This window comes from Copidosoma floridanum, unplaced genomic scaffold (assembly GCF_036245765.1).
Source record: "Copidosoma floridanum isolate Cflo_tuat_1 unplaced genomic scaffold, Cflo_Japanese_pri ptg000019l, whole genome shotgun sequence".
In the NCBI taxonomy this organism is placed as follows: Eukaryota; Metazoa; Arthropoda; class Insecta; order Hymenoptera; family Encyrtidae; genus Copidosoma; species Copidosoma floridanum.
The window spans coordinates 16,722,847-16,750,827 of record NW_028321896.1 but is presented as its reverse complement, the minus strand read 5'-3'; the positions used below and the strand labels follow the sequence as shown (position 1 = coordinate 16,750,827).

The window sequence follows — 27,981 nt, the reverse complement described above, 5'->3', positions numbered from 1 at the left end:
CAACAATCAACGCATGAACAATATTACCAATTTCATTTGCAACTGAAAATAAAAAAGCTCGCAAAAAAATTTATTCCAAACGTATAATAGACACTGTCTCCGCCCGTTCAACCAATATACACACACTTCTCTATTCCCTCCATCAGCATCAACGATCGCGAGTCGCGGCCGAGAGAGCAGCACCCGCCACCGCTTCGTCAGTCATTGCGCGTCGATCGCGAGGCACCTCTCGAATAATTCATCGAGTTTCTCAACAAAAGACGCGCTCACCCTCGAGCTCGTACTAAATTTCAGTATCCGAAAAAAGTGTGGAAAACACCCACCATAACGATCAACTGGACTAACATGTTATCCGTCTCATTGGCGATTTAACTACGGGGTAAGAATCGAATATACACATTTTTGCAGTAAATATCATACATGGTTGGGTGTGCGCGACGATGAGTAACTCGGGCTTTCCTGCAACACGACTCGGTTCGCGTTTTTTTACCTGCAGCACTCGCCAGCGAATTAATTTTGCACGAATACACATTTCGAGATCGCGATAACGATCGGACCTCCCTCGCTTATAGCTTTATTCTACTTCTGTGCACGTCTTATCTCCGGCCATCGCTTATCGGCGACAAGATTTTTTTTTTTTTTTTTTTTTTTTTGTAAATGTCGCTATATAAACGATGTAATATGTACACGTGTTACTTTTTTTTATTATTATTACCGACAGACAGAAGTAAATACAATAAAATTCTGCTCGAGATCTAAATGTTTAAAGTACACCTACTTTCATCGTCGGGAATAATAAAGTGTCTTTTTATCTCGCACACATGAGTCACGAGTAATTTTCAATGGATAGTACAGCCCTTGTTTTTCACTCTGTTGGTGTAAAAAAGAAACATGTTTGTCTCGAGTAACAATTGACGATTTGCAAAAAAAAAAAAACAAAAAAAAAAAATCGACAAGCCGCTCGTTGCATCATTACCGATTTGCCGAGCGTTTGTAATTGAAATTCAAGAAAGGAGCAGCGCTACTTCCTCGAGCCTCGCCTTGGCCAAAGAGGGTATTTATGCGACATGCGAAACAAAACGGCGCGTACCTATATATATATATACGATTTACAAGTGAGTACGTATAACGTACGGATAAGCCCAGCCTCGGGAAATGTACGCTTGGAATGTAAAACGAACTTTGATTAATGGCTTATAAGTATATTATTGTACCCCACATGCGCTTTCGATCCATACAATTTATTTAACTGCTCATTTACTGAAAACAATTAAAAAATCGATGTTCGGTCGTTACCGATTTACCTATACTATATATGTTATATACCAAGTGACTCACGCGCAAAGTATAGTTCCGAGGATTTAAGCTGTGTGAGTCAATGTGCATTACATTATTTTCGCGTTTGCAAAGTATAGAGGCTGGGCATAAATCATCACGCAAAAGTTGTAAAAAAAAAACAATCGCTCCGACACGCTGCAGCGACTAGCTTCTTCGTACAGCCTCTCGCTGCTGATCTTATTTCCCGTGTGTACGCTTCTACGAAAGAGTAAGTATTTTTCGAAGCTAAACTGAGAGATGAATGCATACCAAAGCGATCAGCGAAATAGAAAACCAAATCTGCAGGCGCAGGTGTCGTGTGTCTATACTGTGACAATAACTGCTCTTTGGCGTCGCATCTCCTATCCGGGACCGGTTCGCTTTCTCCGACACTCTAGCTCCAGGTTGATATATTTATGCGCCTGTTACAGGCTTGCCGGATTCCGCGTATTAATTTTTTGCACTTTTTTCCCCCAATTCAGTCGCCAATCAGTAATTTTGATCACGAGGAAAAGAAGAAAAAAAGGACGATCGAGCTAACATGAGGGTATTTTGTTTTCTCTCGAGGGTAAAAGTACTTTTTTTTTTTTTTTTTCTTGAACCGATAAAAAAAATAACTGTAGATTTTGAAGTACACCACTCTTTTTTTTAATTTTTTTAATTCGTACATATACTACGGATATATTATATTGTCTTCAATAACCTTGTATAAGTAGGTACATGTATTTAAAATTCTTTTGTTTTAATTTTCTTTTTTTTTTTCCATCGGCTACACGTATATTTTTTACTAAACATTAATAAGCACGCGCGTGCGTGGGCTCACCATATTTTACAAGAGTCACGTAAGTATCTATCTATTGGAATTTCAAGCTTCACATTCAGTATTTTCATTCAGTTAATCACGATAAAAACACCTTGATTTGTCTTGAAAAAAAAAAAAAAGTAATACAGTGCTAAAAAGCGTACATGTAATAAGTACACTATTTTGCCTGATGACGAATCTTTTCTATAACGTGCGTCACGCGTAACAGTGCCCGAAATAAAAAAAATTTAAAAAAAATGTTTCTTCGACTGAGCATCGAATTCAATTGCGCGCAAAGATACACATCATCATAATGAGTGCATACCCCGGCAAGGTGTAGTTATTGACGATTGCACGAAAATCAAAAGTATCAAGAATAAATCCAGATGTAGGTATAGTTGTTGCAATTACGTCAGCAACGCGTGTGTACAGTGTCACTTTGCCGTGAGCCGTGAACGAAAGGTCCATTCACATATACGAGAGTCAATAAATTTTTTAAGGGGCAGGTACATATTACACCGAGCTTTTGTTCTCTAATTGATCCCCGATGTTTACTTTTTGATCCCAATAACGCCCGTGATCTCACGCGTCAACTCACGTGTGTATTAGATCATATCGACCTTCATACAAATCAAACCGTCGAATCATTGGCTAATGTGCTATTTTCGTTGGTGAAACCATTGGAATACAAGTGAAACTATGACTGCACTGAAAAAAAATTAGATTCTAACAAATAATCTCTGGTAATAACATTACAATTTCTTACTTCAATAAAATGTTTATTATAAATGATAAAATATTTTCAATGTTAAAAGACATTGGGTATCTAATTTCAATTAACTTGGTGTACTAATTGAGTAAAAATATTTTCTTGATTGTAAGTAATGTCGTTTCAGTTCATCATGAATTTCGAAAAAAAAAAAAAAAAAAAAAAAAATTCGTTAAGGTTTCTTTCGGGAAATTAATAGAAACTAATGCGTAGACACGTAGATGATATATATTATACGAACAGCGAAATCCATAGACCTTAAACGGGCCGAGGCCAGTGCAAACGAACAGGCGATAATTGAAGTAACACAACAAGCAGCTGCTTTGTCTATTTGAGGATATAATATGTATATAATTTGTCCAAGTAAAAATAAATCCTAGAAAAAATCTTCGGCACATTGTACAAAATATTATAGCATAGTTGTGAAATACGCATCGGATTTACATAAAATATAATGATCGATCGGTTTCTCGTGCAGAACTAAAAACCTCGATCTTACGAGCAATACTATGGCGTTTTGATTTATTACCACGCGAATGCGATATATACACGACAGCTCATCTTGCCTATGGTAACAATCATGATTTAACTATGTACAATTGTGCTTTATGTATATATGTATATCATGTCCCATGACGACGTAAATCTAGTGAGCGTATGTATACTTTTTAACTTTCCATACTTTGAGCGCTCGCCTCAGGCATACAGGAAAAAAAAATATCCATCATATACACTTACTGCGCCTGTAAGAAAATTCCCCTTTACCTTTGAACGTTTAGATGGATTTTACGAGCTTATCAATTATTACTCTATATTTTCTTGGCTCACCTGATGACAACTTGTTTCCTCCTTGATTAATCGTGTGGCACCGCCTTTTTTTTTTTCTCTCACTTGCAATGCACATTCTTCTTTTTTTTCTTCCATCATTTGAGCAAAATTATTTTTCATTGATAAATTCAAATGAAAGTGCTGGAAATTTTTATCGATCGCAAAGCGTCAAAAATAGCTCCAACGCCAGGATGTTATTTTTAGTTATCTCTTGAAAAACAAAAAAAACAAAAAATGCCCTTCCTTTCAAATCATCTGCACGCAGGACCTCCTACGTCGACAACTCATCGGAAGTCAGCCTCTTTTGCATCGTCCATCATCTCGAAAATTCATGTCGTATCTCCAGCATGCACTCCCCGATAAGGACTTATCGTCCTTTTCCAGAACAGCTCCTTATCTCTCTTTCCCCTCCCACCATCTCATCCTTTCGGAGCAGCAACCGACGCACCGATAGGTACATGAACTCTGCTGCTGTCTGGATTTTTTAAGAACTCGTGCCGATTATTTTGGCTATCTCTCTCTCTCTCTCTCTCTGAGGACACGATTTTGAAAACGGATAAATTTTATCTTTGCTTTCCTATGAGTTTGATGGTCCATCTATTATACGAGTACTCGGTGCCCGTGTGCGTGGCTTTGGATTTGGCGAATGTGTAATTAATTGTCGAGAAAAAAAAGACTTCGTGAGATTCCCATGTGGATATTATAACAGAATACTTTTTACAATACATTACTGACGAAAAGTAAAAATTTAAAAGTAAAAGTTGTTTCTACTAATCGACTCATTTCGCCCCACGATAAAAACAGTTAACAATTTACAATAAATAATGTATCTTTTGTTTGTGCAGGTACGGGACAACAAGGTTTTAAGGAAGAAAAAGTAGAATCGGCAAAAGTCCCAATGGGTACCGGAAGCGGAGACAAAGGTAAAATCGTATACGCACAAGTGACCCTTTCTCTCTCTCTCTCTCTCCTATTGTTTACTGTTTGAATCACGCACATGATCGCGATTATCACCATCAATGATTGGGTTTGTTATCGATGAAAAAAAAAAAAAAAAAGGACGATCGACTTTGTCGGATCGAGAGTTGATCGGTGCCGAGATTGTGAAATACGTATACACTGTGCTCAGAGTGTTTTATTGCATTCAAACTCTTTAAACATTGCTGCAATTAACGTAGTATTTATAAATTTTTTTTTTTTTTTTTTTTTTTTTCTTTAAAAGAGTCAATCGAAACAATACAGATGCGGGGGAAAAAAAATTTACTTTGTCAAGCGAATTCTTAGTTAATCATACAATAATATACACGAACTACGTAAATTTAATAGCCCAAGCGCTCACATGTGAATTCCAATCTACATCGTTAACAATTCGACGTATACATATAAATAAAACAATCGCTCATCGCTAATCGAATTGAGTTTCGAATACACGACGTAACACTTTCGAGTCACTTATGCTATATTTCGTACTTATAATAATCGATTTTCGTAATTTTCACTCACACAAATGTTCTCAAAAATGCACAAAGTGATTGATTGCTGTACAACGCACACTTGCAATTTACGATCGAATCGACAAATTATATCTAAAGCGGCGACGAAAACATTTTCGCATATACGATGATCAAAGATTGATAAAAAAAAAAATGGTATACATGTACACGTAAATCAACGTTCGATCCTCGCGCGAGTTATTTGTTTATTACAATCATCGCATCAACGTATACGTTGCGTGTCCACCGCAAAACAACCGATCTCGGCTGATGTACCACCACATATTCGTATTATTTATAGGTAGTAAGTAATAATCGTCAGCTCGACTATGTATCCAGGTATATACAAAAGACACGAGTTATAAATTATTATGTGCGGCCGATCGAGTAATAGGTGGTGTATATATGCTGAATACCTATATATATATGTGTGTATACGCATGTACCCATAAGCGTGTACTTTGTATGCCGATCGGTGTCTCGAAGCGATGTCGCGCCGGATGTGCGGGGCCGACAACCGTCCTTTTGCCGCTTCTGTGCCGCGAATATAAACAAAACTCATCCATATACCTATACTTGTTTTTTTTTTTTTTTTATCTCCAACATAGTACAGCGTATAAGTACTTACATGTAGTATACGTAGTAAAAAAAAAAAACCCCAAAACAAACGATATTTCAAAAAAACCGCGGGTTTTTTTTCCTCTACAATAATTTGTATTACAAAGAAAATTATCAGAGCGTGAAAGATGTGTAGTCCGCGCGGGTCAAGTGGACACTCGGGAAAAACGGAAGCGCATTGTTTACGCGTGTGTGTGTATTAATTATCTCTCGACGCAGACTTTAAAAATACACACGTATGGATGTATACTCGTGTATCCCAGGATCGTTTTGTCAATTTTCGGAGCGCAGTATACATAGACATGCACATGATCTTAGTGACACGCGCTCTTCTACAGCGGGAATATGAAAATCAAATGGATAATAGACGGAAACGTGCGCTACATACATGCGTTACGTGTAATATTATTGTACACGTGTGTAGGTATACATAAATAATTGTGGATGCACGAGCCGAGAGATGCGAGTCGATTTGTACGATGAAAATGAAGGAGCGCGCGAGCGCGTGCTGGAATTCACATTTTAATATATTATGTGCATACCCGACTAACTACTGCAGGGCTCGCGTTTGTTTATGCGTGTGCAAGTGCAAGCGGGGGAAAAACCACGTGCGAGTGCAATGCACCGATGCGCGAGCGATCGATCGGTTGGTTTTACCTTGACGGCGAGTCAAAACCCCCACAAACTTGTACTTATTGCGCACTTTTTAATTGTACCCGATTTTTTTTTTTTTTTTTTTTTTTCATATGTACAGCAATTGTACCGATTGATCGTCACTTGTTGTAGATAAAAACGCAAAGTCGCGCCTGAGGCCGATAAAAATCACGGCGGTGGGCGACGGTATGGTCGGCAAAACTTGCATGCTCATCACGTACACGGAGAAAAAGTTTCCCATGGAATACATCCCCACTGTGTGAGTATTTTTTTTTTTTTTTAATATACGTTTCCCTTCTCTTACTCTCTGATTGTCGTGCATTATAATTCTCATACCTTACAATGATGAAAAATCGGTAATGTATATATTTATAAAGACCAACGGTCTGGGGACATTTTTTACCTTAGCCTTCCTGGTAATAACGTAAACGAGATTTATATATTCACCGGGTCATTGATTCACAAGGACAAAGTTTGATTAATGAAGTTTTTTTTTTTTTTTTTTTTTTTAATCCACGAGATATGAACATTTAGCTGCCCATCGTCCATTAAATGGTTAATTTTCACCCATCGCTCATCGTGTGCACCAAGTCTCGAAGGCCAATAGTTAATTAAAATTTAAGGAATAAGAATTGTAAATAATAAATGATGGTGCCTTGATTTGTAAATGTACGAAAGGAGAATATTATATACATTAAAAATGACATTATTCATAAATTTGAACGTATTCATTTACCACCAATTGGGGTAATACGTTCGCGGCTCAAGTCCCCCGGGACTTTGCTTGAAATCAATTGAACACGATGAATGTTACATTTCAGCTTTGAAAACTATCCAAAGACGATTGAAGTGGATGGCCACGCGTACGACGTCACCCTGTGGGACACGGCTGGCCAAGAGGACTACGAAAGATTGAGGCCTCTCTCCTATCCAAACGTAAAACCACTTGTTAAACTACGATATACGATAATACACGTGTACATGTATGAGTGAGAATATTTTTTTTTAATTTTATTTCATAAAAAAAACATACTACTCGTGAATTTCAGACCGATTGTTTCCTGCTCTGTTTTTCCATAAACGCTCGCAGCTCGTACGAAAACGTAGCGAGCAAATGGTACCCCGAGCTCAAGGTTCACTGCCCGAATATTCCGATACTTCTCATTGGCAAGTATATCACCCTTTACCAAATCCAAAAACAACAACTGTGGATGTTTGATGGGGGGGAAAAAAAAAATCTTCAATGATTCTTTACGCATTTACAGGAACGAAAGGTGATCTAAGAATCGAGAGCGGCGAGATAATAACGCCCAAAGAGTGCAACAAGATGAAAAAGAAAATCCGAGCGTACAAGTACATGGAGTGCTCGGCGAAGATGCAGGACGGCCTGGACGAGGTATTCACCGAGGCGGTGCGAGCTGTCCTCAAGAGACCGACCAGTCGAAAGTTTTGCTGCGTGTGAGAGATGGCAAGGACGAACTGATTCGAAAGGAAGAGTCCTAACTACACGTCTCGATCTTAAATGATCGCGATCTTTCATTGTAGCTTCGCCTAAAGACTTTTTACCTCCGCGGAATTTGTATATACACACGCATAATAGCACGATCGGTGTTGTTGCTTTTACTGACGGGCAGATGATTCAACGGACCAGTGAAAAAGTTTATTTACGGCGAGAAGAGTGCTTTGAGTAAAGGAATAATATGTGCATGTACACACGTAATAAGAGAAAAGTATGCATCGACAGTACTTTTTAGATAAAGTTTTTTAATGTTTCATAAGTAATTGCACCACAACTTCTGGTAGAACTTTCCTTGTCAAAGATACTCGATTGCTGATTGATACTTGTTTTATGAATGTCATGATGTTTGAATGTATAGGTAAAATCTTTACTGGTTACACGAAGCGATTAATCATGGATCATGTTACATGACGCACTTTTTAAGAACACTGTTCAACGATTAACTATCATAAAATAACGTAACTTCAGGTACTTATACTAGAATTAAGATTGTTTATTTTTTCACAAAATATCTCGCATTGGTGTTTTTTTTAGAACGTAATGCAGAAACATTAGTAAATTTATCCCAGAAATACGGGAAACTTTTCGATACATAAATTTGTAAGTGTAAAGCATGGTAATTAGGATTTATCATGTACACCGAGAAAATGATCTCTCATTGAATAATGTACAAAATTATTGTACAGATAAAATCACTAGAAATAAAGAAACTAACACAGATTAGAATCAACCAAAGTTTGAAAATGTTTCTGACAAATAAATTGTTTAGATAATATCACGCCTATTTTTTTTTATAAAATTACACTTATAAAATATTCTCTAATACTTACACATATGTCAATTTATACACTCTTACTTTAGTACTTGTCGGTCACATAAATCACTCTCTTCTCATAAATTCAGTTCAATAAGTTTTATTTTAAAATGATCCTTCACCCATAGGACCGCTCACTTTTTGTTGAAGAATTTTTCCGTAACCTCCTCTGCCACTGTCAAAGTCTGATCTGTACTCGTCTCTGACCTAGAATATTATATTAAAGTCGATTTATTATATTTTGAATACATATTTAGTGAAAAAAAAAAAAAAAAAAAAAAAAAAAAACAGCTTTATATACAATTCAACTTAAAATAATGAGATTTATATACCTGTCCACCAGTTTTTCCTCGGCCATACTGTCTTCCTTCAATAAAACCAGCATCCCAATCTGTTCGAATTATCCTGTCATCAAGACGTGTGCCATTAATGTAGCGCATACAATTTTCAGCATCAGGTCTTGTGTAATATTCTAAAAAACAGAAGCCACAAGGTGTCTTTTTATACTTGTCAAGACCCATTACGATTCTTTTTATGTCTCCACATTTGGAAAATAGTTCATATATTTGCTCTTCTGTCGTGTAAAATGACAAATTTCCAACATACAAAGTAGTCGATGTTCTCAAAAGTCTATCCTGTTCAACTCGTGTGCCCTAAATAAAAACGAAGCAAAATAATTATTATAACAATCTGTAGTCCATAAGAATTTTACAACCCAGTGAATATAATATTTCTCGCAAAGTTTCAAAGTTTACGGAGAAAAGATTTTTAGGTTACGTTTTAAAGGTTATACGTGGCTGTACAAACTAAAACTTTTGATTTACACCAACCTTGAAGTGCTGATCTCGATAAGAACTCAATTCGACTGAGGGCGAGTGTACAGTGGTCATTTTAAAGAATCTAAATTTTTTCTTGAACAAATTAATAACTTGTGATAATTATCTATTATGCAGATTATGCTTTATGCTCCAAAAAGCAAAGCATCAAAACACGAAAAACTTCTTCTTCGTTTGCCTGACCTGACCAGCCTGACGCGCAGAGACGCAAGTTCAGGTTGGGTTAGTCCGGTGTGTCCAATTTACATGAGGTGTATAAATATATATATTTGAGGACAATGTGTTTTTTTTTGTTTCGAATACAGTGGGTGTGGGCAGTCAATTATTACATGCTCGTACTGCTCGTATAGTCCTATTTTCTGAAGCCGCACTGGAATCTTACTTTTTTTCTCCGGTTAATGCTCTTATTTTATGTAACAAGTAATGATATATATACGAACGTAATTCAATTTAAAACGAAACTGCAATCCTATACTAATCTCTGCTGCAGTAAGCACGTAAGCAGACGTTTTTGCATGATGTATATAGCGGGTCGAGAGAGAGAGTTCGAGGAAGAAAAAGTGGGGGTACTTCTACGAAATCGCGGTAAATTATAAAATTATCATGTATTGCGTATTAAACGGATGTGACAAACAATAGAAATCAAATCATTACACATTTTTTAGTTCAACACAACTCTATAACTAATAATTTATCTTTAATTATATGGATAACCTGAAATAATGGTAATTCACATTAAATTAAAACTAAATAAACGTTTCGAAAATGAAAAAAAATTTTATTCAATTTAAAATTTTTGGAATCGGATTATATATACACGTATACACAGATACTTACAACTACGATATATTTTTTTTTATTTATAATTATCAGATTAAATGAATCTTCAACTTGTCTCAGTAAAAATTTGTCTTATTAGTATTGTGCAAATAGAGCATACACTGGTTAGTTACAGTATTAAAAAAAAAATTTGAATATACAGTAATTGATCTTAACATAAAACAAATTTCGAAATGATTTTCTTTAAACAAATGAAATTACTTAAGTATTCCAATGAAACTACTTTAATATATCGTTACAATGTTTTTATGTACATTATTTAGTTCATTTTTTTTATTGATAACTTCTCCAAAATCGTTAGTCATATACAAATAGTCAAAAGCAACAGCAAAGACATTGTCACGAAGACTGATATGATTATTTCACAGTCAAATTTACCCAAAAATTTTATAAATCCATTCAATTTTATCAAGTTTTGGGTTCCTAATCCCATAAGCCAAGAAATATTTCATTGAATATTAGTATGTATGTAGGTAAATTAAGTTTATCAATACTATCTTTTTTATCTCTTACATTAATTTATACAATTACAAATTAAATTACAATCATACATAAATGTATCTGACATTTGAACAAAATAAATTATAATCAATAGAATTAATAAAAACACATAAAAACATGTTATACAAATTACAAGTTAATAATGTAAGGAAATAATCATAGGTTCGCCAGAAATACACTTTACTGGAAAATCAAGCATAACTAATACAATATATTTTATAATTGGAAAATAAAACTATATCATGTACATACGATTAAAAATTTGAGTCGCATGTTTAAACTTGGTAAAAAACAACATGTCCAATTAACCAGAATTAATTATAATAAATATTACACCGTTCTTGTATGTATACTAATTTGTAAATCTTGGGAGGGATTAAAAAAAATTTGTTTCCAATGGCTTTTAAAAAGTTTAAAAACTGAATCCAATGAAATATATCTCAAGCAAGTCTGTTAGAGAGTTCCATCGATCATTCTCGGGAAAAGATGACATATTCTCCTGTCAAAGTCTACTCGCAGTTCTCTCTCAAAGCGGGAGAGACGATGCACACAGCACGCACGCGAGTGGCGCTTACATTACACAGAAGACGCAATTTCACTATTATCACAGATTAACACAGACAGCTTCTGTCATGGTTGGACACGGCCTCTCTTTTTCTCTACGTATATGTATGTAAGCAAAGACCTTGTCTGCTTGCCTCCTCCTTCCGCTTACAAGGACTGAGACAATGATTATTACAAATTCTGCTACATCAAACACTACACGTATGAACGTTCACGAATTTCCGCAAATGTCATTTTTCTTCATTTTTCATAACATTTTTTTTTCTGTAATTTTGATACTTGGTCAGACAAATGCCTACATTGGTAATGACAATGAATGTTTGATACGAAAAAAAAAACACTGAAACAAATTTGTATATTGCATAATTTTTGGTAAAGATCGCAGTAAAGATATTGATGAACCTCAGGAACCTCATTTAAAAAATATTTTAACATCTATTTGGACCTCCCTGATAATTATAAATAGCACCCTATTTGTAAAATGTTTATGCGCGCATGTGTATTTACACGCTTCTCTCTAACTAATTGGCATTAATAATATTTGGCTAAGAAATTAATGTGATGTAATACCGTATGTAAATAAATAAAAATTTGTGCAACACTTTTACAATGATTTATCGTTGTACGTATTTCAAAAAGTCTTAATACGGTATATTTGATAAAAAATCTCAGCTCATTCTTTTTTTGTTTTATTAAAAACATTCGATAACATTTTACAAATAGCACAACTTAATATAAATTACATCTAACGCGTTTTGTAAGGTATTAATAGATTTGAATTTTGTATAGGTCTCTAAAACATTTAGGCTAGTCTTTTGTATTAATTACTTGTTTGTTTACTGTAAAAGTTCAAGATCCAATCTTATTACTGACAATACCACGTCATTGCTACTTCATTCATGGACCTTGGGTACAGCATTGAATGATAATTTGTTTTATTTTGAATTTTCTTGTGCCATTATGACATGTATACATTTACCTTTGAGCATAAAAGTAGTTGGATGAAAAATTGTAACGTAAGAAATGCATCATTGGTAATTCACGGTGTTGTCTTGGTAACGTGAAAGAGTTTATGGCATTAGTTTCTTTTTATGTCCACTCCATTAATAACACACGCTCTCTGTCTTACTCTGTTTTGTAACTGTTTATAGAAAAAAAAACAATATTTATACTTTTAGAATCTATCTAATATGCAACGAAGTCGCTAACAACATCTTTTATGTTTGTGCTGTTTGGTACTTTTCCTCAGATTGACTGTTTCGCCGGTTTTTATCGCTTGTCGTTCCTTGCTTTCCTTTTTCGTCCGCAAAACTTCTCGTGTTATTGCCATAAACATCTGTAACAAAAGTTTGTGGATATTAACTGAGAAATTACCTCAAGGCTATACTCAGTACTAAATGACTAATAAATTGGAATTTTAAAATAAGACCCGAAAGAAAATTTCGTCACTATAAAGTTGTGACCTGTAGGGTATGTGCTGAATGAATTAGGCGACTTACTTCTTCAACGTTAGTATTGTCCTTAGCAGAAGTTTCAAACAGCTTAATACCCATTTGGTTGGCAAATCTTTGGGCATCCTCTGTCAAAACGACTTTTTGATTTGGAGCATCGTTTTTGTTTCCCACTAAAATCCTATTGACAACAACATCACAATTGTGCTCGATTTCGTGCAACCATCTTTTGACATTTGCAAAAGAATCGCCACTAGTTACATCATACACGACTATAACGCCGTGCGTTCCTCTGTAGTAAGTGGACGTTATTGTCCGAAATCTTTCCTGACCAGCTGTGTCCCAAATTTGCAGCTTCACCTTTTCTCCGTCAACATCCACAGTACGAATTTTAAAATCCACACCTATCGTAGTTATGTAGTTTCCATTGAATGTATTATCTGCAAATCGGAGCAGCAGTGAACTTTTTCCAACACCTTTAACAAAAAATAAATAATGATCACTTGAAGCTATAATTCACAATGAAGTCAAACATTGCTTGGATTATTTTTCAACAGAGCATCGTTTTTTCTAAGCCTTAACAACAACTCAATCAATTTACTATGTAATTTCAATGATAAAAATTTTTTCAAGAAACAAGAGAAGCTTATTTTGTTTGTTAATGTGCATCTATGTACAAAAACAATCTAATACATTTTATAAAATAATTTGTTTTTATTAAAACAAAACTTTTCAAGCTATTAAGCGTACACTTAAAGGGTTTTCAGATTGTAAAAGAAAAAAAAAGAGAGAGAGACAGAGATGTTATTATTGATGACTCATTGATATCTCTCACTACAAAATTGAAGTAATCATATAACATGAGTGTATGTATATTATGCCATGTTTTCAAAGACATGAGAATCAACTTACAAACATGTGGCTTACAGTACACATATGGTAATCTGCTTGTTTTTCATGATGCTGGATTGTTGTTTGGTAACATTATACTAATTGATTTAAATATTTTTACAACTGTACAAACGCTGTAGTTTTATGGCTGTGTAATACTGCAACTGGTACAATGTTATAAAAAGCTTTGATATTTTTCATGCTTTTCAAGAAACTTGGACAAGCAATTTTAGAGCACATAACATGTGTGTACCACTATAATTGTGTAAATAAAGAGTAGTGGAACAAAATCGAGCTTTCCAAGTAAACGTATCCATATGAGTTCATGGTCAAAAGCAATGACGAAAACGAGACTAAGTATAAATTAATCCTCTCAGTTTCTCCATTGAAAAAAAAAATCAGATCAACCAGCTTTGTCATTAATAGAGTTTTTATTGATTCTTCCAACGAGTTACCTGATATAGGAGGTACACCTCAAATGCACAAAAGGTGCACAAAGGAGCATAAACAAAAGCTACTCACAGGCCAGGCACACTCATGCATTTATATCCTATACTGTATACCAAGTAGAAACACATGGGTATAAGTAAAAAAAATCTGTTGCTCGATAAAGCTCCGTTCTCCTTTTTGGCAAGGAATAAAAAAAAAGGAAAAAAAGATACTTAGAGAGAGAGCATCAAAGAGAGCGTTGATGATGAAAAAGAAAAATGTCCGCGCAGTGGGTGGATCCGCACCCCCGCCTTTGAGCCGAAAACCCATGCGATGCCGTATGTGGGTGTTTACTCACCACTGTCGCCGATGATGAGCAGCTTGAACAAGTGATCGTAGTCCTTGGCCATTTCTGCTGTTTATTTTCTCACCGCACACCACCTCCTACTCTCTTTCTTGATACGTTTTGTGTATACTTATATGTATATATATATGTGCAGAAGTGTACACGGAGAGATTCCAAAGCAAACGTGTGCAAGCAGACGTTCCTCAGCGATGACGGCTACACACCTCTTTCTCGGAATGCACTGTAACTTTTCGCGTATATGAGTCTGTCTCTCTGCTATACGGTTGCCGAACTCGTCGCAGTCGTTGCCGTGATAATTATTGAAAATAAAAATAGCGTGCGTTTGAAAATCAACGATAAGTCCTGAGCACACCGAGCACAGTACTAGTATATAGTAGCACTAGTATAACTGCTGCGTATATATATATGTAACTTAAATCGTTTATATGCTGCTGTTGTATGCACATGTACATGAAAACTCACACACAGAGACACGTACACACACTCTCACTTGCAGATGGCAGCAGAGAGAGAGAGCAGATTTAGCAGACTCCAATTGTTTCTTGAACTATAACAATATGTACGGAAGTGTAATACTATATGCACTATAACTCATATTGAGAGCTCAGCAATGGAACATTAAATATGGATGATGGATATTATGCAGTGCGGCTCATAAGTACAACACTTTTGCAGAACCTCTTAAAGAGCTGCTCCAAGATGAAATATCTATAAGAAAGAAGAGATGACATGATGAAGATGCTGTCGTCGCCACAGGCGCGCCTGTGTGTGGAAATTTTTTTTTTTTACACGTTATAACTATATGTGTAGGTACAGATTACTTATCACACGAGAACAGAGCAAATCGAGACAGGAAGACCGCTTTGTGTATTGTTTCCTTGACGCACTATATTGACGCTGAAAGTGTTATTGCACCGTTGTAACACTCAGGTACTCATAATTTCGTCTGTCAACACGTAACTAATTTTCGCGAAAAACCATCACCACAGAGACAATAAAGAGACCTGTGAGCGTAAAAATCAAGATTTGGCAGCAACTAAATTTGCAATCGTCTTTAACGTTGTTAACGACGCAAGCGAGTTCCGCTGATGATTCCGCAAAACGATGCGTGCGATTGAGCACTCAGCAGCTCACTGTTCTACAATACGCGCGCTCTTTTTCCACTCTTCGCTGATCCGCGATCAGCTCGTTGCGCAAAATGGAAAAAAAAAAAACAAAAAAACATTTGGTCCATCTGTCTCAGACGCAGACTTTAACTCTCTATACCTACGTAGGTATATACTTATACTTCACTCAATCCTCACTGACAATCATGACCTGCCACTCGTGCCCATGGATGATGCATCACATTTATCTCGCGCACAGTAAAGTTGTTATAATCGTTAATGAGCTCGTTCACCCCCCATCCGTTAAGATCATCTTCCATCACTATGTTTTATTCTAGATTTATCATGACGAGAGATTGATCGATGGGATCTGATTCACCGACTTTTTTTTAAATCTTTTTTTTTGTGTGCTGTAGTCTGGGGGTCCCTCTGATGATTCACTGAACTATCAAAAAGTGCGTGTAAGCAGCAATAGGAAGGCTTGGATTGGTATCTCTGTCTGATGGATGCATATGAAAAAATGTTACAAACAAGTGTACTTTCTTTTTTTTTTTTTTTTTTTAAGCTTGTAAATAATTTGTCAAACTATTTGATTTTTAACAAAAAGTTCTCTTGTTAGTTTTTTTTTTTTTTTTTTTTTCTATTATTGTTTAAATAATCATTCATCGAAATGAGAAAAATGATTTTAAAAAATAAAAAAAACTGATAGTATTTCTGATTTCAAATACGCAAGCATTTTATTTATAAGAAATGGTAAAAAAAAAAAAAAAAACATTGTAGAATCGTTTAAATGTAAATGAACAAAAATAAATAATAACAAAAGCCATTTACCTATATTATATTGTAAGATTAAACTCATATCAGCTTTTCTATTCACGAGTGTGACATACGTTACGTGCAACATATATATAGCCATCAATTGTTGTACACAAGGATATTATATAAGCTCTGCTAAATGTTATCCGCAATGTAACCATCACGTTGAGCCCGTTTTTATAGTAAATGTCTATTATGTACATTGTAATAATATTACAAATGTAATTCGTTGAAATAAATTTAAAATAATGTTAAACATAATTAAATATATATTTCGCGTGTTGAGTGGAACAAGAGGCTATCTCGATTTTAGATATTAGATTAAGTAGTCATGACTAAAAAGGGATCGTATAGTTTTTAAAGGTTTCCCTTCAAGTGTTGAGAAATAAAAATACTTTTTCTGTCACTTTGAATCCAAACAGCCTTTGGAACTTTCAACAAATCTTGACTAAATTTTGACAAAATCTCTAAAGATCGAAATTGTTATTTATCAAGTTACAATCTGAAGTAAAAATAACAAGTAATGGTAGTTAAGCATATAAAAACGTAAAAAATAATAATAAAAACATATTTAAATCTTTGATTAATTGTTGATCTAAAAAAACAAGTGTCAGAAGTAGATATAGAGAATGAGCACGTACATGGGATTTTTTTTTATTAAAAACCGGTTTCTTTTCGAACCGATTTCTCCGAGAGGAGGGGTTCATACATACGTACATGCATGCATATACTTACATGCAGGAAACAAAACGTCGGCATCTGTGAGTGATACTTATACCTACCTATACTGTGTAATCGTACTGATATACTATCTATTCGATTTTCGTGACGCGTCACGGATAGGTTGAGAAAAAAAAAAAAAATCAAACTACAAACGTGTTACCGCTGCGATTGTTGGCAAAATGTCAAGCGATTCGAGGAGCGAAAATAAAATCGAGTACCTATTTTAATTACGCTTTTAGCTTTCATATATACGTACACTTACCATATGGGTCCTTTTGCTTATCTTCTGTACGGGTGATGTAGGACCTTTATTGTAATAATTTACATTACTGCTCAACTTGTAAACAGAATCATCGTTTCATCGCCGTTAATTTACTCGGATTGCGATCAATTGGTATCATCTCCCTCATATTGCACGCTCGTCGTCAGCTGTGTCCACACAGATATATAGTTCACTTGTATATATATTTACGAATAGGCTGGCCTGGCCGGCGTTCCATCAAGCTCCGGTATACATAATTCGATGTTTTTGTTGCAGAAGGACTTGTGGTTCAAAGGATAACAATATGCTGAGATTCTTTACAACTGTATCATCCTCTGTGAACAAACCATTGGTAAATTGTACTTTTAGTGCTAATAAAGAGTGCCTTTCCCTGCTGTTTTTTAACTAAATTCATTTTTTTCACCCAAAGGCTTATGGAGGAGTGAAAAATATTTTCAAAAAGCAACAAGTAGCCGGCATAACGTCCATACAGCTGAACAAGCTTCCACTTCCCAAACAACCAGTTCCTAATTTGGAAAAGACAGCACAGTTGTATTTGAAGTAAGTTTCGTGTGTGAGCTGATGATTACAGTTTGGAGGGAATATTGATTGTTTGCTTTATTTTGACAGATCACTGCAGCCTCTTTTAAACGATGCAGAGTATAAAAACACGGAAAAAGTGGTTGATGAATTTATCAAAGAAGGAGGAGTTGGGAAACAATTGTATCGAAAACTGCAAGAAAGATACGAAAATACTGAAAACTGGGTAAACAATGCTTTCATCCTTTTTCGTCGATTATTTAGTTGATAGAGTGAATAATACCGTGAAGTTTGACAGATGAGTGAGTGGTGGCTTCAAGCAGCCTACTTGGGCTACAGGTATCCTGTGATAGTACACTCTAGTCCGGGCACTGTAGGCCCGGCTCAAAAATTCAAGTCACCTGACGATGCTCACAGGTATGCAGCTCATGTCATCGGTGCAGTGCGTAATTACAACAGCATGATAAAAAGGTTGGTAAAATAGTCATTAAAACGAGCAGATTATCATTATTATTTTTTTAAGCTTATTAATAGAGAGAAATTTTTAGCGGTGATATTAAACAAGAAATGATGAGAGACATCCCACTAGACATGCAGCCTTATGCTATGATCTTGGGAACCCACAGACAGCCTAGCAAAGGAGTTGACAATCTTCTTCACTTTGATAATGCTGATCACGTCATTATTATAAGAAATAATCATGTAAATACATGCATTGAAAAGTTCAAAAATATTTCGTTAGATAATGTATTTTTAATTTTATAGTTTTTCAAACTTCCACTAACGGACAGTGTGAACGAAGAACAACTCGCAGTCACCATTAAAGATATCGCGGAAAGATCGCGCACGCCAGGAAAACCAGTTGGTATTTTGACTGGAAACGATAGAGATACATGGGTTAAAGATTATAATAAACTAATAAGTATGCTATGTGTCACGGTAGCTAAATATTTTTCATGTTTTTTTACTAAAAGTATGAAATATCTATCTCAGGTCTTGGATCAAACAATAAAATCGTCAAAGATTTGGAAACCGCCTTGTTTGTTCTCTGTTTGGATAAAGAATTGCCAAAACAATTATTTGCCAAGAAAAATAACGAGTCTGTGAGAGGATTGCAAAGTTTGACAGGGTGCAGTTCACAAACAAACGCAGCAAACAGATGGCATGACAAAACTGTGCAGGTAAACTTGTTGAAAAATATTTATGTACAAAATAATATTCTCAAGGTGTTAATGTTGTTTATTATTATGCAGTGCATTGTATCGTACGATGGATTTGTTGGTATGGAATATGAACACAGTCCATGTGAAGGACTTCCGATTTCTGTGCTGCATGATCATATAATCAATTATGTGTAAGTTACCAATACCAAGCTAAGTCTTATAAATTTTATAATCTTAAAAATGTAATGCACTTCATTTAATTTATTATCTTCAGCAAAAATAAATTAACTCAAAAAATTAATATACCTAAAGAGTATCCAAGGGCAGAGCATTTACAGTTTCAACTAGACTCATCGATTGAAGATGCAATTCAGAAAGCAACAATTTCTGTTGATACGTGAGTAAAATAAGATTTTTCATTGTTTTCAATTTAAATAAACATATAATAATATCAAAAACTTATTTTCAAAAATCTAGACTAGCTCAAGATATCGACTTGGAATGTTTCTTGTTTGATGAGTTTGGATCAAACGATATTAAAAAGTGGAAAATGAGTCCAGATAGTTTCATTCAAATTGCCATGCAAGTGACATTTTACAGGCTTCATAAAAAACCACCAGCCCATTATGAGTCGGCTGCTCTGCGTCGATTCAAAAGTGCCAGAACTGAATGCATTAGATCCACGTCTAATGAGTCAGTCCATTTTGCTAAATTAATGGCTTACGAAAATGAGCCAATAAGTGTTAAAAAAGCAGCCATGTTGGCAGCAATCAACGCTCATAAAAATATCGCTAACGAAGTAAGTTTATCAAGTCAGTCTCTGATAAAAATCGGCTTATCTTTAGTTTTGCAAAAATGTGTAAAATTTTTGTTTCCTTTCAGGCCGCAGCAGGTGAAGGCGTCGATCGTTTATTTTTTGGTCTAAAAATGATTGCTAGAGATGAAAAGATCGACTTACCCAAGTTTTTCTCGGACGTCGGTTACACCAGAAGCACTCACTTTACTCTGACATCCAGTCAGGTAGCTTACAAAACAGAATCTTTCATGTGCTACGGACCAGTCGTTCCGGAAGGCTACGGCTGCTGCTATAATCCCAGGCCGAGTGACATGTTCTTTGGCTGCTCTTCCTTCAACTCGTGTCCTGAAACGTCTACTAAAGGCTTTGCTGAAACACTCAAACAATCTTTGCGTGATATGAAAAAACTTGCCGAATCATAATGTGATATGTTATTAATTATATGTTTTTCGTGAAAATACGAATTTTTAAAAACTGTTATACAACTTTTATATATTTTTTGTATGGAAAAGGTTTTAAAAAAACGTTTATTAAATTTTTAGAAAATGAAAAAACAGTTTTTATTCATCATTCCTTGCTCACACGATGTATATAAAACTCATTATTTACAATATATTACTCGTCTGTACGAAAATGTACACATAAAAAATTTTCATCTTGCACACAAAAAGTTTGTGTGAAAAAATCATTTTATGTATAAAAAAAAAGCTTCTTTTCTGTCTTAAAAGTACTTAATATCACATTTTCATTACTTCGATCTTTGTATGGCTTACAATTCTTCATGAGTAATTGTGTTTGAATTTCTTTCTGGTGGAAAACCCCAAAAGAATGTAGGGTATCCTTTAACTTCCCTTTCTCTCGCGACAAAAGCCGAAAACGACGATATGCAATTTCCAATGAAATAATGTGCTCTGCCAAGAATAGCTAGATCTAAATGAGGAGAAGCATCTCCCTCTTGTTTGAATACTTTGACCTACAACAATATACAATGAACAAATTGTAATGTTCAATAAAAGTTCTTAGTAGTAATTAAGAATAAAAAAACTTACGTCTAATCTCTCCAAAACTTTGTTGAGTTCTGAAATCATGTAGTTGTTATCCGAGGCAACAAAAACTGAGCTCACGTCTTTGTTATTGCGAATTACGCGTTTAATATGTCGCACAATCAGTTCATGGGTAGGCAAGCACATTGACTGTGTAGCCTTGCCCCTTTCATTTCTGTATCCAAGGCACTGTGGTGCAGCAAATAAGTTTGGAGCAGTTGAAATGTACTCACATGCTTTAACCTTGAGCACAAAATAAGAGATTAACGCTAGTTGTGAATTTGAAAGGAGATATGAATGTTGTAATGTTTACCCAGTCAACGCCATTTCTCAGATGGATACCTAAAAAGGCACCTGGTGGCAGATATTTTTTTATAAATTTTTTTGCTCTAGAAATCATGTCGTCATTCCAGACTAGATATTTGTGAAGTTGCTTGTTTTCAAGCTGAACTGGAAAACTAGCAGGAGCTCCAGTGAACGCTAGAACAGGCCATTTTGCAGAAGTGTACCTCTGCCTCCATTGAAGTTTCATGTCCGAGTGATGCATATCATAATGCAATGGTCCATAAAATTCTGATCCAACAAAATCTATGGTGAATGTATCCCAAAATGGACCAAATGGATTGCCGTCCTTGGCATTGCAAGAATCAATTGTTCCTCGAGCTGAATAACAAAATGCTAAAAAAAAGGGTAATAAACACACATGAAAATTAACTACAGAAAAAGGAAAAATTTTGTCTCGGACTATAGCATTGAAACTTGTTATTACCAATTCTTTCTTCTGGAGGCCAGTGGACTGGTGCAATGTCTCTCATGAAATCTTCCATTAAAATTACTCTATGGTATTTTTCTAGCTCAGATACATTAAAATATGTATCAAAAGGCACTTGAATCTGTAAATGTATCGCACAATTAATGAAAAAAAAAAAAAAAAAAAAAAAAATATCAACAGCGAAGTCAGTTCATTTTCATCCAAACAATTACCGATTTGACTTCTCCTGTCCTGTACTCAACCCATGGTGGTAAAATAAGTGTGCGATTCAGTGCTTTAGCAAAACCTAAGGCACCTAAGAAGTGATCTGCCTGATTACCGAAACGGCCTAGAGGAACAACAACGATAAATTCACAGTAGCAACATAATAAATGTAATCCTACAAAAATAACAAATTAATCAGCTTACCCATGCAAGGACAGTACGCTATGTAACCGCTGATATCGAAATCATCATCAAAACACAGCACATCACTTATAACAAAAGCCAGGGAGCAAAGAACAAAAAAATTCATTGCAACCGGCGAGTTTGAAATTTTTCATTGACGAAAGTGATGAAAATAAAGACACAATTTGCAAGTGCGTGGTGCAACAGAATAACGTGTGCACCTGGACCTGGACTCTCTGTGCGGCGTCGCTTCCGTTACTATGGTTACAAGCTTACAACGGGTAAAAAGGAGAGATAAGTAAGTACATGCATGCTCTCTATCTCTCGTCTCTCCCCTGCATGTCCTATATCCTATTACCATTTACCACATAACAAAAGTTTCTCCCTCTCCCTCCTTGTTCACTTTTCTTTTCCATTCACACTCACACACTTTGGTAAACATCAGCTGATTCTGAAACGAAACTAGTTTGACATATAATTTAGCAAACCATATCTATTGTCGATCAATCGCTGTAAAATACAAAACAATATAATAATGCGGCTCATTCGACGCATACATCACATCTATACTTGATTTGTATACTTATAGTTCGAGTATTGCTAAATTTAATGTGCATCAGCTAAAACGTTATTTATAAAGCAGTCTGCGAGGGTTTTCTTTCGAGTGAGTCGTCATCTTAAGAGTATGGTGAAGAACTTCCGTGGGTGAGGAGCGGAAACATTTCGGTGCAATAAAAAAAAACAGTCAACTTACCTTTTACGACCTTCTTTTGCTTTCCTCGTTCTCATCTTCTTTCCATGCATATATTTACGTACTTGATACTTACAAAACGAATCTAAAATTGAGTGACAACGAACTTATTACGAGACGAAAGATTCGCATTAATTGGAAGGACCAATGACTCCGTCAACTAAAATCTCGAATGCACAGCAGCAGCGAAGAAAAACGGTTTTGTTTGTGCGATAAACAAACACACGAATTTTATTTTTTTCACACAAGCCATGGATGAGATTTTGTTTCGTCTATCGAGTCAGCTTGAAACTTTGCAGGTGCATAGTCATTGTCTTTTTTATATGTTTGTTAAAAATTATTTCTATGGGTTGCTCTCCACTGTTTTTGTTGTGGTGAAGGTATTGTGGCAATTATGGGCATAGGTCACTCAATGCTAAAGAATCATTGACCTTGGTTACGGAAATTGGGAACCTATCCAAGTAGGCTTGATATGATATAATTTCAAGTTAAAGGCTACATGACTCCGTTGTTGAATTAAAATTTTTTTTAAAGATTTGTAGTGTTTCAAAAAGTTAATTTTTTTTTTTAAATATATTTATATGTTGATTTCACTAAAGCTAAATACTTATTCATTTAGATTCAAACATCGGTGACGGTACAACACTTGCAGCAATTATTGAGTACATGGCTGGCACAAAGTTCAAGACTCCTTCAAAATACATTCAATGACCTTCATGGCCAAGAATTCAAGGAATCTCTGCATCATTTGTTAACGTGGTTTCACCAACAAGTAAAAACATTGGCTCACCATTTGTACTCTGTTAGGATTAGTCCAGGGTATATTTATCACCAGCTTGGTAATTTTTACACATTGGAAGGTATGATTCTTTAAAAAATAGTTAATTACTGTCACAAATTTTGTCACCTCTATAATTTTAATTTAAAATCAAGTTTCAAGAAGAGAGCTTTTCTACTTTATAACTGGTATTTTAACCGGAACTCTGATAGGATACTCCATAGCTTTAAACTGGAATGTTCCCAGGCATTTACATCCCATGAAAGCAATTGTTTGTCATCATTACCTCAATGGTGTTGAAGTAAATACACTTGATAATTTTGATTAGTTATATAACACAGCAAGTTTATTAATAAAAAACACTAATTTTCAGGGTGTTTCCTTGGTTGAGGATGCTGAAATGCCAGTGATACAAAAATCAAATGAAATTCTAATCCAAGTTAAAGCAGCTTCCATTCATGAAGTAGATTTAAAAATATGTTCCGGATATTCAAAATTTTACAGAAGGTTGTTAAACAATGGGGTTAGTTGAAAATTTTGATTATTAATTTTTACCCAGCATTTGTATTATTTATATTCAAATTAATTTTAGAGGTATAAAGATGTACCTGTGATCCTTGGAAGGGATTGTGCTGGTGTTGTTGTTGACATAGGCCATGAAGTTGTTAACTTTGACATTGGTGATAAAGTATTCTTAGCTGTGCCATCGTGGGCTTCTGGAACCATGGCGGAATACATTGTTGTACCTGAAACTCAAGTTGCCAAAATGCCAAAAGTTTTACCATTTGAAGCGTCCGCTAGTTTGCCTTACAGTGGTTGCATCGCTTGGGATGCCCTAGTTAATAATTCAATTATTAATGAAGGAAATGCTCAAGGAAGAAGGTATACATTTTTTTTACTAGCAATAGTATTTTACCAACTAAAAGTTATGTTCATGTAATTTTAGAGTATTAGTTTACGGAGGAAGTACGCCAGTTGGCTGTATAATTATACAACTAATCAAACTTTGGGGAGGTTCTACCGTTGCAATTTGTAAGCCTCAAGCTGCTCCTGTGGTAAAAGCACTGGGTGCTAATGATGTAATTTTATTACATGGATCGGATGTTTTAAAGGAACTAGAGCTTTCGGAAAAGTAAAAATTTTGTTGATATTACTATTAATATTTCTATTATTTGAAAGATGATAAAAACATATTTTTTTAGATTTGATGCTATTTTTTATACTGGTGGACATCTTGTGGATAAAAAAATTTTAAAACGATTTTTACTACCGCACGGATCTTACGTGTCAACAGTTCCTGAAAATTTGATATCAGATTCATTAGGATATTTAACAGGAAGTCTATTCTCGGGATTTATAAGGATTAGGTTGCTGATACAGGTAGTTAAATTCTAAATTTCTTATTCGTGAAATTCAAAAGAAAAAGGTAAATGTATGTTTTTTTTTATCTTTGTTTTAGTACGCTTTTGCTTCTAGTATTTACCATTGGAACGACGGAATTAAACTGAACACTGTCTATTTACAATCAATACAAAAACTTGCTGACGCAGATCAGCTTCATCCTATTTTAGATAAGGTATATGCTCCAAATTGGATCGATCAAGCCTTGTCACACGTAATGTCGGATGTCAATGCAATCGGTAGTACTGTCATCAAATTTCATTAACGTTTTAAATCGATAAATTTTTTGATACCGAACTATGTAAATATGTGATTTTTACAAACTTTTTATACACAGAAGTCACGAAAATTATTAGTACTTACAAGTATTTTTTAAAGATGTACATTCTGTTGCCGTGTTGTTGATCTGTTTATAGTATATTTTTGTGTCACCTAAGAATCCAGTCTTCGATTCAACCAAGACTGACTGTTGGGAATGTTATATATCTATAACACAGACTGATAAAATCAGTTTACCAGAAACTGAAAAAATATGTTTAAAAGCTTTGTAACCGTTATTAACTTTGCGAATTGTAATTTATCTATTATAATGTATGCATAAGTTTATGAGTATATACATTTATAAAATGTTAATTCACTTTTAGAACATTAAACTCGGAACTATAAAATTTCAGACAGTTTACGATTATTGTTTTCTTTTTTATTTAGAAAATAAAAAAATAAAATATTTCGTTCTTTTATAAAAAATTCAGAGGCTGAATTATGCCTCAGATGCAAAGTAGCTTTTTTGCTGCAACGAATCACTATACCTAGAACAATAAAAAAAAAAGAGGTAAAAGTGAGATTCGACACTATTTTGGTTTTCGTCCTCTGCCACCACCAGTCTTTGCCTTTTTAGCATTGGGTGTTTTCTTTTCATCTGCCTATTAAAAAAAAAAATAATAATAATAATAATAGGATACTCACTTTATTACTGAATACCCTAGTATGTTGAAGTAACAATTTCATTCCTTAGTTCATAAAAAATTACCTTTCTCTTTGGAGTCGTATTTGTACTTGGCATTACTTTAAAGAAAGAATCTATTCTACCCTGTGTTCCAGTGTGTTTAGCTTTCAGCAACTTTTTAGCGCCATTTCTTACTCTATCTTCATTAAACTGTTTGTCTCCACACAAAAATTTGACCAAACCATCTTCATCTGGATCATTCCATTTCAGCTAAAATGAATTCTTGTAATGAATTAAATGTAATTAAGAAAAATAAAAAAATTGTATCTTACATCTACTTCTTCAGGATTTTTTACTTCTGGTTCAATAAACAGCTGCCTGGCTTCCTTGTAGTTCCAATCTTCAGGAACAGGAAATTTTTTTGTATCTAAATTCTCTAAAATCTTTTCCAGAGATTTGTAATTTTTTATCAATTCAATAGCCCTTTTTGGGCCTACTCCTTTGATACTCTGTGTATAATCACATCCTAACATGATGCAAAGATCTATAAACTAAAATTGTAAAATCAGTAAATTACATATTTTCGACTAAATAGTCAATTGAAGCAACAATACTGACTTCTTCTTTTGTTAATCCTAGTCCATTTAATACTTTGTCATATTGGATCTCTTGGATAGGCATCTTTCTGGCCTCACTGAATGTCAAACGACGTAACAGAACATTGCATCCAAAAGTTAAAGCATCCATATCCTCAGTAGCCGTGGCATAAACTTTGCCTGCCTTTACCATTGCAGCACACTGGGCTTCAGCCTCGCATGGTGCCTACAGTTTCATCAACAATTTAAATTCAACGCAATACTTTAACAAATTAGTTGTATAGAACTTTCACTTACGTCAATGTACGGGATACCCATCAAAGTAAGTAATTGTTTTGCTTCTTCTGCATGATGCTTAGTTACTTTTACCAATCTCCTGTTGAACTTGTCAACGTCCTCCAAGTTACCTTTATTGTAAAAAAAAATTAAGTGAGACAAAGGACGAAACACTACTCTGTTCAAACAGAACAATCGAATTATGACTGATTACCAGCTTCTTCAGCGGCTTGTAACTGCTTTTGAGCTTCTTCCCTTCTTTCGGCACGCTTTGCCAGCTCTCCACCTTTCATGGTAGGTGGCTTGCCATCGAAAACATAAACTGGCTTTATACCATTTTCCACGAGTCTTATTGTTCTGTAGAACGTGCCCATCAAGTGACTAAAAACATATAAACAGAAGTTGTAATTCATGTTCAAATCATCATCCAAAGGATTAGATCCACAATGGGACGTACCTTGTGGTTTCACCGTCAACCGATGTCAGCTGTGCTCCTTCTGATCTTACTGCAATTAGAAACTGATACAAGCACATGGAAGCATCAATGGCAATTTTGCGACCTGTAACAATAAATGAATCCCAGGTTTTCATAATAATCCCGCAAATCCTTGGAAAAAGGGGTTCACAAATCGCTTACCAAAGAGATGTTTTAATTCGCATTCTTTGATGGATCCAGGAGCAATGTCCGCTATTAACTTTGAGAGGCCCAAAATACCCATGATGAATTTTATTAAACAAACACTTGAATTGTACTAATTAAATACCGCATCGAAAGTAAGCAAATGTATTCGAGTATAAAAACAATTAAATAAGGATACGATAGACCCTCTCTCGTGTAGTATCTTCGGATGTCGCCGATCGCCGTTCACTACGGGAAACTTTTGCCGCCAAATCGTGCAATAGTATGCGTTTGCCGCCGATTATCGCCACAA

The 27,981-nt window shown here is 35.0% G+C and overlaps 7 protein-coding genes across 9 annotated transcripts; 3 read left to right on the top strand and 4 right to left on the bottom strand.

Moving 5' to 3' along the window:
- The first annotated feature begins 215 nt into the window (after positions 1 to 215).
- Positions 216 to 9,092, top strand: LOC106636535 (ras-like GTP-binding protein RhoL). The gene is made up of 6 exons (XM_014348932.2): positions 216 to 379; positions 4,562 to 4,639; positions 6,614 to 6,740; positions 7,303 to 7,417; positions 7,531 to 7,648; positions 7,747 to 9,092. The coding sequence occupies exons 2-6, from the start codon at positions 4,615 to 4,617 to the stop codon at positions 7,941 to 7,943; spliced, it is 582 nt and encodes a 193-aa protein (XP_014204418.1). The 5' UTR covers positions 216 to 379; positions 4,562 to 4,614; the 3' UTR covers positions 7,944 to 9,092.
- Cbp20 (cap binding protein 20) lies at positions 8,498 to 10,116 on the bottom strand. The gene is made up of 3 exons (XM_014348933.2): positions 9,645 to 10,116; positions 9,147 to 9,467; positions 8,498 to 9,021 (listed from the first exon to the last, which is right to left on the bottom strand). The coding sequence occupies exons 1-3, from the start codon at positions 9,702 to 9,704 to the stop codon at positions 8,920 to 8,922; spliced, it is 483 nt and encodes a 160-aa protein (XP_014204419.2). The 5' UTR covers positions 9,705 to 10,116; the 3' UTR covers positions 8,498 to 8,919.
- A 344-nt stretch (positions 10,117 to 10,460) lies between these two features.
- On the bottom strand, positions 10,461 to 15,841 carry Rab35 (RAS oncogene family member Rab35). The gene is made up of 3 exons (XM_014348951.2): positions 14,685 to 15,841; positions 13,055 to 13,482; positions 10,461 to 12,891 (listed from the first exon to the last, which is right to left on the bottom strand). Exons 1-3 carry the CDS (start codon positions 14,734 to 14,736, stop codon positions 12,760 to 12,762), a joined length of 612 nt encoding a protein of 203 aa, XP_014204437.1. The 5' UTR covers positions 14,737 to 15,841; the 3' UTR covers positions 10,461 to 12,759.
- Positions 15,842 to 17,470: 1,629 nt separating this feature from the next.
- LOC106636611 (carnitine O-acetyltransferase-like) lies at positions 17,471 to 20,552 on the top strand. 3 transcript variants are annotated; one of them, XM_014349028.2, is made up of 12 exons: positions 17,471 to 17,552; positions 17,877 to 17,952; positions 18,031 to 18,161; positions 18,231 to 18,366; positions 18,439 to 18,611; positions 18,689 to 18,842; positions 18,906 to 19,062; positions 19,134 to 19,321; positions 19,394 to 19,494; positions 19,578 to 19,700; positions 19,781 to 20,102; positions 20,186 to 20,552. In XM_014349028.2, exons 1-12 carry the CDS (start codon positions 17,518 to 17,520, stop codon positions 20,519 to 20,521), a joined length of 1,932 nt encoding a protein of 643 aa, XP_014204514.2. In that variant the 5' UTR covers positions 17,471 to 17,517; the 3' UTR covers positions 20,522 to 20,552. The 3 variants fall into 3 exon arrangements, with proteins under 3 accessions (XP_014204514.2, XP_089449422.1, XP_014204515.2); XM_089593296.1 differs by having other exon boundaries at positions 17,493 to 17,732; XM_014349029.2 differs by lacking the exon at positions 17,471 to 17,552 and adding an exon at positions 17,771 to 17,788.
- A 229-nt stretch (positions 20,553 to 20,781) lies between these two features.
- Positions 20,782 to 22,972, bottom strand: O-fut1 (O-fucosyltransferase 1). Its single transcript, XM_014348967.2, has 6 exons — positions 22,323 to 22,972; positions 22,127 to 22,242; positions 21,912 to 22,035; positions 21,456 to 21,820; positions 21,149 to 21,385; positions 20,782 to 21,072 (listed from the first exon to the last, which is right to left on the bottom strand). Exons 1-6 carry the CDS (start codon positions 22,426 to 22,428, stop codon positions 20,869 to 20,871), a joined length of 1,152 nt encoding a protein of 383 aa, XP_014204453.2. The 5' UTR covers positions 22,429 to 22,972; the 3' UTR covers positions 20,782 to 20,868.
- Positions 22,681 to 26,108, top strand: LOC106636561 (NAD(P)H oxidoreductase RTN4IP1, mitochondrial). The gene is made up of 8 exons (XM_014348966.3): positions 22,681 to 23,351; positions 23,672 to 23,912; positions 23,986 to 24,131; positions 24,204 to 24,353; positions 24,423 to 24,712; positions 24,777 to 24,962; positions 25,033 to 25,210; positions 25,290 to 26,108. The coding sequence occupies exons 1-8, from the start codon at positions 23,304 to 23,306 to the stop codon at positions 25,494 to 25,496; spliced, it is 1,446 nt and encodes a 481-aa protein (XP_014204452.2). The 5' UTR covers positions 22,681 to 23,303; the 3' UTR covers positions 25,497 to 26,108.
- Positions 25,910 to 27,910, bottom strand: Fen1 (Flap structure-specific endonuclease 1). Its single transcript, XM_023389647.2, has 8 exons — positions 27,687 to 27,910; positions 27,507 to 27,609; positions 27,264 to 27,430; positions 27,071 to 27,180; positions 26,796 to 26,999; positions 26,510 to 26,728; positions 26,262 to 26,447; positions 25,910 to 26,154 (listed from the first exon to the last, which is right to left on the bottom strand). The coding sequence occupies exons 1-8, from the start codon at positions 27,766 to 27,768 to the stop codon at positions 26,083 to 26,085; spliced, it is 1,143 nt and encodes a 380-aa protein (XP_023245415.2). The 5' UTR covers positions 27,769 to 27,910; the 3' UTR covers positions 25,910 to 26,082.
- Positions 27,911 to 27,981: the final 71 nt, after the last annotated feature.

What these genes read in the sequence shown, in the direction of transcription:
- O-fut1 (XM_014348967.2), bottom strand. Translation starts at nt 22,428, where the DNA reads ATGAATTTTTTTGTTCTTTGCTCCCTGGCTTTTGTTATAAGTGATGTG. An exon ending in AGCGTACTGTCCTTGCATGG is followed by an intron (nt 22,243 to 22,322) that starts GTAAGCTGATTA and finishes TTGTTCCTCTAG; the next exon opens with GCCGTTTCGGTAATCAGGCA. An exon ending in AAGTTTTGGAGAGATTAGAC is followed by an intron (nt 21,073 to 21,148) that starts GTAAGTTTTTTT and finishes ATATTGTTGTAG; the next exon opens with GTCAAAGTATTCAAACAAGA.
- LOC106636535 (XM_014348932.2), top strand. Translation starts at nt 4,615, where the DNA reads ATGGGTACCGGAAGCGGAGACAAAG. An exon ending in TACCGGAAGCGGAGACAAAG is followed by an intron (nt 4,640 to 6,613) that starts GTAAAATCGTAT and finishes CACTTGTTGTAG; the next exon opens with ATAAAAACGCAAAGTCGCGC. An exon ending in ATGGAATACATCCCCACTGT is followed by an intron (nt 6,741 to 7,302) that starts GTGAGTATTTTT and finishes GTTACATTTCAG; the next exon opens with CTTTGAAAACTATCCAAAGA.
- LOC106636561 (XM_014348966.3), top strand. Translation starts at nt 23,304, where the DNA reads ATGGATGAGATTTTGTTTCGTCTATCGAGTCAGCTTGAAACTTTGCAG. An exon ending in GTCAGCTTGAAACTTTGCAG is followed by an intron (nt 23,352 to 23,671) that starts GTGCATAGTCAT and finishes TTATTCATTTAG; the next exon opens with ATTCAAACATCGGTGACGGT. An exon ending in ATTACCTCAATGGTGTTGAA is followed by an intron (nt 24,132 to 24,203) that starts GTAAATACACTT and finishes ACTAATTTTCAG; the next exon opens with GGTGTTTCCTTGGTTGAGGA.
- LOC106636611 (XM_014349028.2), top strand. Translation starts at nt 17,518, where the DNA reads ATGTCAAGCGATTCGAGGAGCGAAAATAAAATCGA. An exon ending in TACAACAGCATGATAAAAAG is followed by an intron (nt 18,612 to 18,688) that starts GTTGGTAAAATA and finishes AGAAATTTTTAG; the next exon opens with CGGTGATATTAAACAAGAAA. An exon ending in GCAACAATTTCTGTTGATAC is followed by an intron (nt 19,701 to 19,780) that starts GTGAGTAAAATA and finishes TCAAAAATCTAG; the next exon opens with ACTAGCTCAAGATATCGACT.
- Rab35 (XM_014348951.2), bottom strand. Translation starts at nt 14,736, where the DNA reads ATGGCCAAGGACTACGATCACTTGTTCAAGCTGCTCATCATCGGCGAC. An exon ending in GCTCATCATCGGCGACAGTG is followed by an intron (nt 13,483 to 14,684) that starts GTGAGTAAACAC and finishes TTTTTGTTAAAG; the next exon opens with GTGTTGGAAAAAGTTCACTG. An exon ending in ACAATACTAACGTTGAAGAA is followed by an intron (nt 12,892 to 13,054) that starts GTAAGTCGCCTA and finishes CTTTTGTTACAG; the next exon opens with ATGTTTATGGCAATAACACG.
- Cbp20 (XM_014348933.2), bottom strand. Translation starts at nt 9,704, where the DNA reads ATGACCACTGTACACTCGCCCTCAGTCGAATTGAGTTCTTATCGAGAT. An exon ending in ATCGAGATCAGCACTTCAAG is followed by an intron (nt 9,468 to 9,644) that starts GTTGGTGTAAAT and finishes GTTTTTATTTAG; the next exon opens with GGCACACGAGTTGAACAGGA. An exon ending in GAGGAAAAACTGGTGGACAG is followed by an intron (nt 9,022 to 9,146) that starts GTATATAAATCT and finishes ATAATATTCTAG; the next exon opens with GTCAGAGACGAGTACAGATC.
- Fen1 (XM_023389647.2), bottom strand. Translation starts at nt 27,768, where the DNA reads ATGGGTATTTTGGGCCTCTCAAAGTTAATAGCGGACATTGCTCCTGGA. An exon ending in TGGGTATCCCGTACATTGAC is followed by an intron (nt 27,000 to 27,070) that starts GTAAGTGAAAGT and finishes ATGAAACTGTAG; the next exon opens with GCACCATGCGAGGCTGAAGC. An exon ending in TAGGATTAACAAAAGAAGAA is followed by an intron (nt 26,729 to 26,795) that starts GTCAGTATTGTT and finishes TTACAATTTTAG; the next exon opens with TTTATAGATCTTTGCATCAT.